The 16,403-nt window shown below is 37.1% G+C and overlaps 1 protein-coding gene across 5 annotated transcripts in view; it reads left to right on the top strand.

Moving 5' to 3' along the window:
- Window positions 1-16,403, top strand: part of LOC117411466 (echinoderm microtubule-associated protein-like 6) — a 115,743-nt gene that overhangs the window by 76,397 nt on the left and 22,943 nt on the right. For all 5 annotated transcript variants that reach the window (XM_034019045.3, XM_034019044.3, XM_059025507.1 and 2 more), the window contains 16 exons: window positions 30-136; window positions 2,207-2,325; window positions 3,591-3,777; window positions 4,226-4,331; window positions 5,742-5,835; window positions 5,932-6,032; window positions 6,439-6,641; window positions 8,098-8,209; window positions 10,554-10,681; window positions 11,203-11,344; window positions 12,251-12,403; window positions 12,571-12,702; window positions 12,837-12,925; window positions 14,707-14,883; window positions 15,108-15,309; window positions 15,854-15,980. In XM_034019045.3, coding sequence (XP_033874936.2) covers window positions 30-136; window positions 2,207-2,325; window positions 3,591-3,777; window positions 4,226-4,331; window positions 5,742-5,835; window positions 5,932-6,032; window positions 6,439-6,641; window positions 8,098-8,209; window positions 10,554-10,681; window positions 11,203-11,344; window positions 12,251-12,403; window positions 12,571-12,702; window positions 12,837-12,925; window positions 14,707-14,883; window positions 15,108-15,309; window positions 15,854-15,980 — 2,179 coding nt within the window. The remainder of the gene's footprint in view (window positions 1-29; window positions 137-2,206; window positions 2,326-3,590; window positions 3,778-4,225; window positions 4,332-5,741; window positions 5,836-5,931; window positions 6,033-6,438; window positions 6,642-8,097; window positions 8,210-10,553; window positions 10,682-11,202; window positions 11,345-12,250; window positions 12,404-12,570; window positions 12,703-12,836; window positions 12,926-14,706; window positions 14,884-15,107; window positions 15,310-15,853; window positions 15,981-16,403) is intronic.

Below are 16,403 nucleotides of genomic sequence, written 5' to 3'. Positions count from 1 at the left end.
ATGCACTCCTTTATTTCCATGCTAACCAGAGGGATGTGTTGACTCCAACAGTGAAGAATCAGACTCTGATTTATCGGACGTGCCAGAGTTGGACTCAGACATTGAACAGGAAGCCCAGATTAACTATGACCGTCAGGTTGGTAAAGCCACCCATAAGATGTTTATCTTAATTACTAACACATTTGGCATAAAAATATAAAATTATTATAAAAAAGCATTATTTTGGGGTATGTGACTCAGGGTCAAATGCTGCCTGGCGATACAAACAATTGTCATAGAGATACTGTGTCTTGTACATAGAGTTCCATACACATCTTTCTAGCTAAAGACCAGGAAGCCAAGAGAATCCGATTTACTGGCACTGATTTACTGGTACTGCGTGACCTCAGGGTTAGATACCTGAACTGAACCTGGAGTTACCTGAAAAACTTTCCAATCTAAGATCAGATGTGAAAGAGATGTCTCATTTGAGCTGTCAGGGGATCAAAACCTGCTGAATCTTGTTAAAAGGTATTGTTTTATGACTGAGAAAAGTGCTAATCCAAAATAAATAAATAGACAGCATGTATAGATTACCCCATAGTAGTTCATTTCATGGTAAAAATTAGAATTAGACCCAATAAATATGTAACCTTGGCAAGACCTTTGAAAATGTAATACATCACAAAGCAGTGAATATCTGTGTTTTGCTGGGTTTAATATAAATGACACCCTGTGACGGGGTACCCCCCACCCCTGGGTATATTTGGTTTGTTTTGTGTAGTTTGGGTTATGTAGCACGGGTGAGTGAAAGTGTATATTTGTATTTGGGCACGGGTAATGCACAAGTTAGTTCACGTGCAGACTGTGCCTGGACTTTATTGAATGATTGATTAGCAGTCAAGTCCTGGTACAGCTGTATAAAAGAGGCACGCATTTCTCACTCGGGGTTGGGTGTTTGTAGTGGTGAACAGGAGAGACAAAGAGAAAAGAAAACAGTTGCTACTCATGCTGGAAGGACCAGCACGATACTTGTTTTGGGGTTTGTGTTCACAGGTTTTGGTTGTTTGTTTGTTTTGGCCAATGTGCCATTTATTTTGGAATCAGTGTTTTGTTTTTTTCAACCTGTTTATTTATTATTAAAACGTGCAGCAGCGCTTCACTCACAATACTGTGTCCTGCATTTCCTGGTCTGACGTGACCACAAAGCCATTCCTTTCACACACACCCACAATCTGAATTACTGAAAAATAATGTTGATACCAAGTTTCATCCAAATATAATACATTTTATATATATATATATATATATATATATATATATATATATATATATATATATATATATATATATATAGATAGATATTTTATTTAACATCATGTAATCAAAAAAACTACAAAATATTTGGAAAACTACAAAGCGGTATGTAATTCAATATATTAATGTAACATTGTTCAGCAGGTTTCATTTGACTTTATTAGTTAGGGTGTTTTCGACTAAAATGAGTGCAGGTGGCTAAAACTGTGTCATCGCAGCCACACCTGTGGCTAGTCAATGATTTCTATTGGACAACACTGGTGTAATATATGCAAATTGATTTAGTCTTCTGACTTGTCACTTGATCCACTGTACTAATGTAAACTTTGGGAGAGCTGTGTGCAACTATTCAGCAACCTCCCTCGTCCCTAAATGCAATGACTGCATTTACCGAAGTGTCCATCAGCAGCCTCTGGGTGTTCCTGGAATGGCAATATTTTTAGAAAACCACCAACGAAAAGCAAACAGAACAAGCCTGTATTTGTGTGCAATATATTGTGACAAGTAATGGCAGACGGGCTACAGTGGCTCTAAATCACAGAAACCATCAACTCTGTACTACACTGTACTGTACTGTGGACTATTAGGGTCGTTCTTAAAATTCAGTGTAAAGTTAATATAGCCATGTATGCTTAAACTTCCTAGGTCACAAAACTCCAATATATAATTATTGAAAACTATTAAAGTTCTCACTTAGACTTACAGCACACACTAATTATTTCCACAGATGATTTGCTTGTTAAGTAATGAAAGCCTTCCATGTTGAAGATAAATGCACTTGCTGTAAGTCCATTCAATAACAACCATCAATTTATCCATGCTCTTAAACTCTTTTGAGTTTGGTTCATCGGGGCGCAAAGCATTATAAAGTGAATCCCCAATGTACAGACCTGTGCTTTTTCAATTCTAGGTGTACAAAGAAGATCTACCTCAGCTCAAGCAACAAAGCAAAGAGAAAAACCAATCGGTCAGCTCCTTAAAGCGTGAAAGAGCTCCAGAAGAGAGTCTAAAACTGCAGTTCGTTCATGGGTAAGTGTGATGGGGTACACCCTGCCCCTGTGTTCATTTGTAGTTGTGTATTTATTATTATTATTATTATTATTATTCTTTATTATTGTTATTACTGAAATGTATTTGTGTTTGTTGTTATAGTTACATGTAGTTGGCAGGGACGATGTTTGCTTCTCATCTCTGCCAAACTACATCCTTTGAGAATGCGTGGTCGGCAGCTAATGATTTATTGACAAGATTGGCTGTTGACCACATGTATTAAAAATCCCGTACAGAATGTTGTCGAAGGTTAAATTAAGTAATTGATAGCCAGTTAATCCCTCGACCACTATAAAAACCAGAAACTTTTGTTGACCAGAGTTCTAGAGAGTGGGTAGGAGGAACGAAATATAAAAACAACAACTGAAGCGCATGCTGGATTTGGACCAGCACGACTTTGCGAAATAAAACTGTGAAATAATAAGGGTAGTAAATTGGTTACTGCCAACATGGCCTAACCATGAAAAAACTGAATTTTTGAATTATAAAAATCACAAAGTATACTCTTATCATGTCTCCAATGTCACTTACTCTGTACTACCCCTGTACTATGATACCATTTTTATTAAAGTCAACATAAAAATTATCCAAAGGGACTCTGTATAACTTTGTCGCTTGCACTTTCTTAAGACTCTTTTTGTGTTTTCATCTTTCATTTTTCTTTTGCAAGTAAGAAATGTATCTATTTGTGACAACAGAAACGATACGCAGGATAATCTGGATGTATCAAACACCAAAACAATTCAACCAGCCACTATTGCTGTTAATAAAATGCAGTGGTGCCTAATAAATAGATGATACAAAAAACTACAAAGTATGAGTATTGTGTTTTATTATTTATGTTTACCGGGGCAGAAAGATTGGGCTTCGCTGATTAGTATCCATTTATTCAGTGAAAACTGCAAAGTTCAGGCACTGCAGAGAAGGCTCCATAGAGTGTAAATCCGCTCAATCGAAATCATGCATGCGTACAAGTGGATAACCATTTTGAAGCTATGCTATTTGTGCACAGTGGTTTAGTGATAATATGTAATACTGTTATAAAAATCAATTCAAGATCATTATTTTCTTTTTCTTTCATTTTTCTTTTTGCATTTCTGAGTCTTCTGTTTCACCACACATTTAATCCCTCTCTTGTAACATCTATTACAAATCTTCTTGTATGTACACTGAACTAAAACATGTAGTGTACAGTACTGTACATGCTGCATGTTGGTTAACAATATCTTTCATTGGTGTTTCAGGTACAGAGGCTATGACTGTCGAAACAACCTGTTTTACACACAGGCTGGAGAGGTGGTTTACCACATTGCTGCTGTGGCTGTCATATACAACAGACAGCAGCACACACAGCGATTTTATGTTGGACATGATGATGACATCCTTAGCTTAGCTATCCACCCTGTAAAGGATTATGTGGCTACTGGACAGGTATCTATAGCTCATATAGTGTAAACTTCAGGTTTATATGTTTGTTTTACTTAGCAGACTCATAGTGGTCATTCCTTTTTTGAGCAGGGTGCAAAGTGAATTCTTAAATCAGTGGTCTTCAAAGTTTTTTGTTTTTTTTTCTCATAATGTTGCACAAAATCCAATCTGGGAACAGATACAACTTTGCCCGGCACCTCAGCCCTAAATAGTACATTTGTTGTGTCTGCCTAAAATCAGTGTGGGCCATACCATATGAATGTATTTCTTTTGTGCTGGAGGGATACAGAATTTAATGAAGTTTGCTCATATTGTTGGTCTGAGATCGTAGAAATATTATCTTGGATTACTTTTATGGTGTGATATCAGAAATCGTGGTATTGTCTGAACTATTGGTTTGAAGGATTGGTTTGCCATAACATCAAATCAAATCAGTTGTTATTATGTTTAGGTCGGAAGGGATCCCTCCATTCATGTGTGGGATACACAAACGCTGAAATGTCTGTCTCTACTGAAAGGTCATCATCAGAGGGGCGTTTGTGCTCTTGATTTCTCAGGTAAAGCATTGCTTATTTACTATTATGGTATAATATGCAGAATGGATACGCAGCTGGATTTTTCTTTAGAGCCTTTTACAGCACTGGGGAGTCACCCTGGATTGCATCAGCCACCTATCTGTGGTTATCCAAAGATTACCTTTAAAAATAAGAAAGGGCATTCAGTCTTTAATATTTCTTTGTAACTAGAGAAAGTAATTGAATACTTTAAGGACTTTGAATTTTCAATGTGCTTTATAATACAGGGATCTTCAAAGTTTGTAACCAAATAAAATGTGTCCATTTGCTCATATATGAGTTGTTTATTTTTTAACAGCATAATAACACACATGACAAAAGTACTCTTACAGAAAATGTAATTACAGCTAATCAAACGAACACTTTCTAGTATCTCTGCTTTTAGTACTGAGAAACTGCAATTCGTTTTTACCTCAGCATCCTCTGAGGTGAAGGTTCTAACTCGGCACCACTGCACTGTTTTAACATATGTTAACATCTGTTTATTCTGTGGCTTGGCTTCTACCATTTAATTACTCCAGCTCATGGATATGTTATTAAGAGCATGGATTAGATAAGCAATTAAAAGGGATGTTTATTTTGGTAAAACTGAATTTTCTGAGTTTTGAATAGGTTTAATTCCTATTTGTTGTGTAGTGTCTGCTTTAACAGGCATTTCTTTTTTCAAGCATGTAAAGTATGAGTTTGGACTAACAAAAGGGCTAGTATTGTTCAGCAAGTTGACCACCCGTCGCAACTGCCTTCACTGTTTTATTTTTTTGATTATGCATTATAATAAACAAGATCCAGCTTGCAGATGTACATTGAAACACCAATGTGGAAATGACAGGGACGAATGTGAATGTGTAAATAATACTTTCTCAAACAGAACTAACATTGCTTTTGATGACAAAAGCCAGAAACATATTACAATAAGCCATAAAAAAGACTTACACAATCCTGAACACCAGCCACTGGAAAGCAGTAATATTAAACTAACAAACAAAGTGCTGTATTTAGCATCTGAATCAATGCAGAATCCCTGTGATAATGTCTATGTTACTGGTAGACATTCATTTCATTTTGCATTTGCTCTTTCTTGTCTTTTTAACTTCCTGTTGACAGGCACTGAAGCATCGCCTTCTTCATGTAGTCAACATCAATGACATTTATAATCTCAGTGCAATGTTACATGCAGTGTTAAACAAGGTTAGGTTTATTATCCTCTATAAAGAAAACAGCATACTTCAATAGACACATTATCTGCCCAGTGTGACAGCTTTATGTTGTTGGCATTTTTGAAAATCTAAAAGAATAATCTGAACATAAAAACACAATGTCTGCAATCAAGGCAAATGACCCAGAACAGTTTTAGTTTTCTCACAATATGAAATTTGCCTTTCTGTTTGGCAGCGGATGGAAAGAGCCTGGTTTCTATTGGCATAGATGACAATCACACAATAGTTATTTGGGACTGGAAGAAGGGTGAAAAGCTGGCGACAGCAAGGTATTGAAAATGTTTTTATTTAGTAACCTATTTTTTGTTATTAGCAACGTGATTTTAAAACCGAATATAATTATATATTTTCTTTTTTGTATGCAGAGGACACAAAGATAAACTCTTTGTGGTGAAGTGTAATCCTCATCATATGGACAAGCTTGTTACAGTTGGGATGAAGCACATTAAATTCTGGCAGCACGCAGGTACGTATGACAGTGTACAGCTGCATTTTTAGTGGATTAAAATTAATGCTGTTTCTTATGGATATCTTACAGTTAAAGCTGATCATTTGTTATTGTTAACAAAAAAATGGAAACTGTAATTATAGTTAATGTCAACAATTACCAACACTGCTTGTCAAAGTTGACAGGTGGTGGCACCAAATGATAGGTAGTATGATTCTAGCACAATTACGATGGCTGTGTAGCTGGTTCAGTCATCAACTAGATGTTTTTTTGTTTTTTTTTCCATAGCCATTGCAAAGTGGCCTACTGTCTTTAGATAATGGTCTAGATATATAAACTGTATATCCATTTTTTATTGATTTATTCTGTTGTCACTGAAGCAGCCATTTTTAATTGAATTAGAAAATCAAATCTTTTTTCAAAGGTGGAGGCCTTATATTTAAACGAGGGACTTTTGGCAGCGCAGGGAAGCTGGAAACAATGATGTGTGCGTCCTATGGCCGTGGAGAGGATTTGGTTTTCTCTGGAGCAGCCACTGGGGATGTTTTCATCTGGAAAGACACTCTCCTGCTCAAGACGATCAAGGCCCATGATGGCCCAGTGTTTGCCATGTACTCCTTAGACAAGGTAGTCTATATTTGTAGCTCATAATAAACATCAGATTTCAAAACTACATGGCTTTAAGTTAAATAATAAAGGCTGCAGAAGGTGTACAAATTGCATCTGCAAGTTAATGTATCTAAAAATATTTTGTTTTATAATTTTAATAGCTTATGATTGCCATCTGCTGGTGACCTTGTTTCTTTTTTGTAAAGTTGAAAAAAAAATGCCTGATAAATACATTTACTTCCCTAATTTTGTCTATTGAAAGTGAAAAAGAGATATGTGCCTTGTCACACAGTGTCAGCTGCCTGTCTGCCAGTAGTAAGTGGTTGAGCTGGCCTTTATTTCACAAGGCTTTGTTGCAAACCAAACAATTGCACTAACTTATGTACTGTATGAATGAAAATGTGTTGTTGCAGCTCAGGCACTCCCCTGTGTAAACAGATTTGAATAAATATGTGGTATTTGCAGCTTGCTCATTAATTTAATTAGTGTAGTCTGGTTGAGCAGCTATATTTGATTTAACTAAGGGTATTATTATAAAGGTTATATTAGGGTTATAGAAAAAAATATGTATAAATAATAAAAAAATATATATACTGTATATATTATCATCACTTAGTAGGTCTCACATTTTCCTATATGATACTTGGTAAATCATGTATTTGATCTTTTCAAATATTTTTTTAGTATCAATTAGTGTAGATAAATGCTAAAAAAAAGCACCCCTTTCACTCCTACTTCAAGAGGTCTCATTAAGGAACACAGAGATGTGTCAGTCAGTAAAAAGCAAAGCATTTAACATTTTCAGTGGCTTCTAGGGGTATATGGAGGCAGTCTGTCCAATCTACAGCCTCCACCACTACTATATATCCCAGTATCCTAGGATATTCATCCCCTATGGGCAATAATGAGTGTGGCCTCTTTAAAAGTACACTGCCTTCTGGGGTCAGGTGGGGTATAGTTTTGGTCTTGTTGGGAAGTTGAGGTGAGTTAAAGGGAGGCCAGTGTAACTACCGGCTCACATAAGAGCACCTGTTTTTTTCCCCAGTGTCTAAAAGGGAATTAATACTGTTATGTAATCTTAATGAAAAAACACAATTTTGCTCAACCAAGAAAACAATTTCATATTACCACCATCAGTATAATGCCATTGTTATGTTCCCAATAGATCGCTGTCATCTCATTCATAAATAAAATTGACTTCACAGTAAGTTTAATTGAATTAATTTCATTTATTCACAAATTTGGTAAGCATTTTTGATTACTGGTTTACATTAAAGTCTAGACATATCCACTGTATGGTAGACCAAGATAGATGTCTACCTAATATGCAATTACTATATCAAGGCACAGGTTTTCTTTTTTCCTTACACCAATTCATATCAAGAGAAATTATGTGACGTCTTGATTTTATATACTTACAAAAGTATTCTGTGACAGCTAACATATTGTGCTCCTGTTTTTGTCTTTGCTCTAGGGATTTGTTACAGGAGGCAAGGACGGAGTAGTGGAGTTGTGGGATGACATGTTTGAGAGGTGTTTGAAGACATATGCCATCAAGAGAGCTGCATTGTCTCCCGGTTCTAAAGGTAGACATGAGGGACAGATCAAAGGTTTACTCTCAGTTGAGTGAGCCCAAATCTGTCTCAATGCCAGCTCATATGACTTAGTTAAGCCGTTCAATTCAGAAAGTAGCTTTAATTTTTTTATGTAGGGGGTTATTCTCTATATAGGCCTCCACTCAAGACAATCATTTGAGGCCCTCACAGCGAATGCCCCTTGACATATTTGCCCCATTCCTGTTGTGGAATCCATGTACATACATCCATTTACATATGTATTTCACCCTTTATAGTTGTGAAGGTAAAGGCATTATTTTGCACAAGTTATTTAGAATCAGAAGTATCAGAATCAGGGAATTTATAAAGGAACCTGTCTGTCAAACCATATGTATGTCACATTTACATTTGTACAGCACATGTATACACAATGGATGTAGCAAGGTGACCGTGATTAAGATATTAACAGCTGTAGTTTTGTATTTATAGCTGAGGTGGGGTATATATGTTTCTGAAATGTTTGTTGAAACAATCAACGTCATATTGCTGTTTATATTTATAGGCTTTGGACACAAAAATGGATCACTTGTAATATTATTATTATTATTATTATTTATTTCTTAGCAGACGCCCTTATCCAGGGCGACTTACAGTCGTAAATATGTAACACACTCTTTAAGAAACTGGATTTTCCCACACAGGACTGATCCCTGACATGTACACTGTAATGTGTACAAGTGTAGCTCCTTGTTAGTTGGTTTCAGTCACGATTAGGAAAGTAGATCTGACATACTTTGATCAAGGGTTTCTAGTAGGTTATATTGGCAGATGCTTCCTAGCATTTCAAGGGATGCTATCTTCAGGAAAATACTGGTCTATTTGACCAGCATACAACACAATTATTAATCAAGGATTACCACCTTTTACTTTACAGTGAAGAGGCTAGTACTTTCCAAAAACATTTCTAACATCACTGCTTTTCATATATTGAATATTTATTTTCAGCTACATAACATCGGATCTCATTTCACTTTGGGACATCTTTTCCAAAGCAGTTGCCAGTTCCTTCCAGGCAACATACATTTAGGGCTATTCAGCACTGACAAAGTGCTGGGATTTAACTTTTTATTCAGTTGCTGTTGACATGCAGCTGTCCCTGCAGTGCCTGCCCTATCTTATCTGCATTTTTCTGTAACAGCTAAAACACCTTTAACTGCAATACATTCACAAAATATATGCTCTTTGGATATGGCAAGGACATTTATGATAAGCACGACTTGTCGTCATACATACATTATACTGTTAAAGTCTCATTCAAATTGTGAATCTGATGTTCAGTGTTATAAAAAAAAAAAAATTCTCAGTCTTGTTTTTATTGAAATAGCCTCCACGACCATAACATTGCTATTGCCATGATGTTTTGTCCAATAGTGAATAACTAGTTTTAGCACCTTGATTCTTGTTTTTTCATGTCAGCTGGCAGCATATTACATACCATTACTATGCCTTTTTGTAACTCATATGCATTAAGACATGTAGTTTATGGACCTCATTCTGTTGTCGGTGATGTATTTATGGTGAGAAAATCCAGCATCATGCTGGAATAAAAAATATATAATGTATATATTTCAAAAACAACACCACTGTAATTTGCTATTTTGTATTCGCTTGGTGTCTGGTATAATAGACCGACACTTTGAAAGTAACAAGGATGTTTTACATGCTTTATTGGGACCAGGTAGCGGTCTGGTTAATTGATTTTCCTGTTGATAGGCTTCCAGATTCTAAACAAGCTTTAGAACGCCTGTCACTACACCACCGCTGAAAAAAGATCATAAATAATCCATGCACTAAGTGTTTTTGCATGTATCCCCCGACACAGTTAACAACAACTAAAGCCACTGCATGTAACAATGACAAAGATATACAAATACCTTATTTCTCAAGTGCTTGATCATTTAATAGATTGTGTGATTTATCATTCCAAATTATAACAATAAAACGACAGAGTTTTGTGTCTTTCCCCATTCACTTTTCTTGGCACATTCCTTGTAATTCCAATGCTTTTGCCTGGGGCTCAGTGCCTTCTTTCTAATGATCCACTGGCACCAGACCCTTACCAGCATGAATTATGTGCAGCTGAAATCAGCAGATTACCTTCAGGACTACCAGTTGGACTGTCAAGCATTCACAGGCAATAATTTAAAAACATGTCTACAGAATCTGCAGATCTAGCTGTAGATGGTATGTGGTACATGTAGTAAATGTTACTATACTTTTCTAGTTAACCATGTTATTTTATTATCTAACATGCAGTATTAGCACACATTTTAATTTAAAATGAATTAACATTTTTTTGTTCATATCCTTGCAGGTTTGCTTCTTGAAGACAATCCCTCAATCCGTGCCATTACTCTGGGACATGGTCACATACTTGTAGGAACAAAAAATGGAGAAATACTTGAAATAGATAAAAGTGGCCCTATGACCCTGCTGGTTCAGGTATGGATATATGCATGTATTAAAAAAAAAGACATTTCAGTATTTTTGTTGAAATTAGATAATGGCTACGTCTGGTTAACTGGTCACTAGCAAGAGTGTGGAGCTGTTACAAATAGTTACTGGTTTCCTTCATAGTATATACACAATCTCTATCTGTCTGGCAGCGTGATCTATTTTTTCTTGTTACTGATAGCTCTAATTTTGTATTTAAAGCCATGTCGCTGTCAGATGTTTTTATTTACCATAATTTCAGTTTTATTTTTGAAGACAACACAATAGTTTGGTTAGGGATATAAATCCCTGTCTTTTCTTACAGTAGTTAAAAACATTTCAAGAAGCACTTAATGTATCAAATATATCACCTGTGCACCTATAAAAGAGATGCCATGCATGGTAATGCTGACTCATTTACTCAAATAAAATGGTGGCAGGCTTGGGTACATTTTGTTTTAATCAAATGAGAGATTTCAAATGAGACTCGTATGTTAACGTTGGTGCTCACTGGTTGGTTATGTGTTTAGGGTCACATGGAAGGAGAAGTCTGGGGCCTGGCAGCTCATCCTCTGCTCCCAATCTGTGCCACAGTGAGTGATGATAAGACCCTTCGAATCTGGGAACTCTCCTCCAACCACCGCATGGTAGCAGTGCGAAAACTCAAAAAAGGTAACGAAGCTCCTTGCATTGCTGACTCAACCAGTGTTCTTTAACGATCAATTTGTAGATGGTTTTCAATTACTAACACAGATTTGTTTTATTGGTAATGTCTGCTGTTGGTGCTGTATATGCCTTTTTGAAGTTGACACTTTAGCATTTATAAAATTTTCTGTTCACATTGGCTGTATTTACCCTTCAAGGACCTGGCTATGTGGTCTTTCAACTGGATTCTGATAGTCTTCTGAAAAAAAGAACCCCACACCACTTACACAAATGAGAAGAGTCTCTATAAAGTAGTGGTCCTCACTTCCAGTACTCAAGACCAGGTCTTTGTTTCAACCACGTCCTAAATCATTAGAATTTAGCACCTCATTTCAATAAAGACCTGGACTGGATTGGCCCTCAAGGACTGGACGTGAGACGATTGCTTTATAACAACATTATATTGACTTAAAGATATTAAAATGCAAGGTCCCAGGGACCACTGTTATAAAAATAATGTCATAATAACTTGTTTTTAAGTACAGTATTTATACAAGAAAAGATTTATTGAAAACATAATGCATATATTTATACAGCATCAAAATTGTGAAATACAGCCTTTTATAATGAAGTTGTTGCATTCTGAATGCTTGCCAACTTCAAAAATAGTGTAACATTATTTTGCTACTTTTAAAGTATTTTTTTTTTGTGATTAGCCCTAATAGCTTCATTTGTGAACTTCATTTTATTTCATAGTGCACAAACATTAACTTAGTCTAATCATATGCAATATAGAGTGCATCATCCATGTGATGTTTATTTTTTGATTTACTGAAAATTGGATGGAAAACAATCCGTTCATATTACTAAGCTGGTTCCGTAACTCGCTTAGTGGCTTGATAATGCTGATGTGTTGCTGATTCCCTGTTCCAGGTGGCAGATGCTGTGCCTTCTCCCCAGATGGGAAAGCCTTAGCTGTAGGATTGAATGATGGAAGTTTTCTTGTAGTGAATTCTGATACTTTGGAAGACATGGTGTCCTTTCATCACAGGAAGGAAAATATTTCCGATGTCAGGTTTTCACAAGGTAAGTATAATTTAATACAGGGTGTAAACAATGAATGTGGCTAAATTCTCCTGGATTCCTTGCAACAAGCTTAAAGAAAGAGCATTTGTAAGCTTCCCAAGTTACGGTATAAACCAATCATTTAATCTACCATCTATTAACATTTGTACTTGGACTTTATTTCTTAGATGCTGGAAAATACCTGGCTGTGGCTTCTCATGATAATTTTGTCGATATCTACAATGTGCTGACCAGCAAGAGAGTTGGCATCTGCAAAGGAGCATCAAGCTATGTCACACACATAGACTGGGACACAAGGGGTAAGGCTGTCTGTTGAAAATAAAAACCTTATAAGAAAAGGACTACCTGCTGCTAGTTTAATTAAGGACATCCTGTATTTGAAATGGACCTTTGTTTGCTCTCCAGAGAGTAATTACCTCTTTTCCCATTGCAGGTAAATTACTGCAAGTTAATTCTGGTGCCAAAGAACAATTATTCTTTGAAGCCCCCAGAGGGAAACGGCAAACAATCAGAAACTCAGAGGTAGGAACACAAGTGTCTGTTGCGTTAATCTCTCCCTTTTTTTTATCGATTTTGTTCTTTAAACCATAGTAAGGGACATACCAATCAATTTTTTGTTATTGTTGTTGTGAAAAGATTTATACAAAATGAATTACTTGCAATGCAACATCAAGTTTTCAAATGTCAAGACTGAGACCAGTGCACCAGATAAGGTTTTTGGCCATTGAGAAATTTACTTTCCAATTTAGACACTATGGGGTAAATGTACTAAGATGGGCCAGTCGCAGCGCAAACATGTCGGGTTTAAAAACAATACAATAAAATTGCACACACATACATTTATAGTTCTGGATGTATTTTAAATATATATCATTGTGCTGAAATAACACTAATGTGTTTTGGGTAGGCTACACATTACATTATGTAAAAATATAAATCTGTATAGCAGGCCTATACAGTATACAGTACAGTAGTAAAATCAAATGAATATCTAGCGCACTTTCTTTTTAGTTTAGCCTACTGGTACCACAAAATAAATCATGCTGCTGCAATGTACACATTGGTGTAAATTTGTGAATAAAAGATTATTTTAAATTGAAAGTAAATGATTTTAGGTTTTTTTTTTTAATTTTAATTATTATTATTTTTAACGTAGGGTGGCACGGTGTCTTGGTGGTAAGCGCTGCTGCCTCACAGCTCCAGGGTCCTGGGCCTCAGGGGTCTGTCTGTGTCAAGTTTGCATGTTCCCGTGGGTTTCCTCTGGCTCCGGTTTCCTCCCACAGCCCAAAGACATGCTGGCTAGGTGGATTGGCCTCTCTAAATTGCCCCTTAGTTGCCCTGCGATAGACTGGCGTCCCGTCCAGGGTGTAGTCCTGCCTTGCACCCTGTGTCTGTCGGGTTAGGCTCTGGCTCACCACGACCCTCTATAGGATTAAGCGGTTACAGATAATGGATGGATTATTTTTCACTTGGCCAACTTAGTAGCCGGGACAATTAACACACAATAGATCATGGTCCTATACAGGTGCTCAGAATTAGCTGGAGGGGTTAGTGGCACATGTGTGCAGTCTGTTGCTCCCAACATGCTGGGATAACCAGAAATGTCATAGAAATTAGTTTTCAAGACTTGTAAGTACACCCTGGGTTTAATGAAAATTAGGTACTCAAAAATGCATTGAGCACAACTGGCAATGCACGAGAAAAAGCAGACTGGGAAATGCCAGCAACAATAGCTGTTTAAAACATGCTTTCGGGGGCTCCCGAGTGCCCTATAGCTTGGAGGTTGCCGGTTCGAATCCAGGCTATTCCATTGCCAACCGTGGACAGGAGTTCGGGGGGGGGGAGAGCTTAGGTTGGCCAGGGTGTCCTAGACTGCCCGTGCACCTGCGGGCCTGCCTTTAAGTTGCCCAGAGCTGCGTGGCCCTCCGACGCTGTAGCTCTGAGGTGACTGCATGGCAGGCCTGCAGAGTGAAAAGAAGCGGAGGACTGACGGCACACGTTTCGGAGGATGCGTGAAGTTTATAAAAGCAAAGGCAATATCAGAGCTGGTACTGTATTTGTTCTGTCATGGGCTGTCATCCTCCTAAATGTAATATGCCAGTATTTCATAATTCAATACATTCATATGTGCTAACATTCCATTGCTGTTAAATGAAGAGTTGGAAAATATTGCGGGTCATAAATTGGCATTGTATTTTTTGATCAAATCACTAATTAAGATATAGTGCCTTAGAGCAGTGGACTGCAGTTATATTAATACACCTTCTTTTTCTAATCTAACAAAGTGTGATTTTTTTTCTTAGATAGAGCAAATAGATTGGGCCACGTGGACATGTGTGTTAGGGCCGACGTGTGAAGGAATCTGGCCAACACACAGCGATATCACTGATGTAAATGCTGCCTCCCTGACCAAAGACAGAAAGCTGCTGGCGACGGGGGATGACTTTGGGTTTGTGAAGCTCTACACGTACCCTGTGAAGGTGAGGGTTGGCACTGAATCTAGCAACTAATGCCTATTTCATGAAAAGCATGGAACAGATGACAGGAAATGTCATGGCATCTAGTAATGATCTGTATACGATTGTGGCAGAACATTACAATGATTGATATAACTGAGAAAAAACTTATAGACCATAACAGTCAGTATGCAGTTCATGCAGAGTGTATTACTATTTTGTATCTGCTTCATTTTCTTCCCTTGTAGGGGCAGTATGCAAAGTTTAAGAAGTATGTTGGCCACAGTGCTCATGTTACCAATGTAAGGTGGTCCCAGGATGATTCCTCATTGCTAACAGTAGGAGGCGCTGACACTGCACTGATGATCTGGGGAAGAGAATCTGATGGGAATCGCGAGAATAAGCCTATGGACAGTGAAGAGTCAGATACTGACACAGAGGAGGATGGAGGTAAAAAATTGACAGCAGCAAAATCAAGTTTTTCGCATATTTTAGGCAGCAGAAATTACCAAAGCTTTTACCTTCTTTTTTTAAGACTGCTTTGACTTAATTTAACCTGCTGAAACGGAACACAAGTGTTTGATGGACACAAGCATTTTGAGGGGAAAATGTTAAGACCTGAATTAGGCCTTTTTTCATACAAGATACAGTATTCATTGTTCTTGACATTCACTAAAACCTGTGCTGGTGCAATATGTAAACAGCCCTGATGGATTTGCTTACTTTCTGTTCCCTTCAGGTCAGCATGACTTATTTTGTAAATGCTGAATAAGGACAGATGTTTAATCTCTGAAGCTTCACTAACTTGTGTTAGTTAATACCTGTCGTATACTATCCTTTATTTTAACACATTATACCGTTGAGAGCTATTTGTCTGAGAAAATAGCACTGGCACCCAGAAGCCTCCAGAGTGTGTATGTATGTCCTTTATATCAAAAGCAATATGATTCTCTTGGGAAAGTCAATCTCTTTATGTTTGTTCTTGATTCTGCAGGATATGACAGTGATGTCGCAAGAGAAAAATCTATTGATTATACAACTAAGATCTATGCAGTTAGTATCCGAGAGATGACCGGCACAAAACCCCACCAACAGCAGAAAGAAGTCTCTGTGGAAGAAAGGTACACCACTGATAGTTTTGTATTATTATTCAAGCTTAGCAACCCATTGTCTTGTTTTCTTTTGTATTATCATTTTTAAAATACATTCCATTGTTTTATTCATGACTGTCATGCTCTGAAAATGGTTCCTATTCTTTTTTGCAACTGGCCAGATCTGTCTATTATTCCAAACCCAAAGGTACTTTCTAAGGTCGGCTGGGTGTCAAGATTGCTTGAAGCTGTAATTTAATATACCACTGAGATTAAAGCTCATCAGATTTCAAACAGTTGATTCTAAAATAGCGTGCAGATGGAAAGTAAGGACAGTGCTCTGTTTTCATATTGTACCCCCAGAGCTAGACTGACACATTTCTCATGTGTGGCGCGGCAGTCAAACTCTGGGGGTAGTATATCACCTTAGTACATCTCATTCTGTAAAGTAAA

Source organism: Acipenser ruthenus, chromosome 6 (genome assembly GCF_902713425.1).
Source record: "Acipenser ruthenus chromosome 6, fAciRut3.2 maternal haplotype, whole genome shotgun sequence".
NCBI classification, from domain to species: Eukaryota; Metazoa; Chordata; class Actinopteri; order Acipenseriformes; family Acipenseridae; genus Acipenser; species Acipenser ruthenus.
This window is presented reverse-complemented; position numbering and strand designations above follow the sequence as displayed.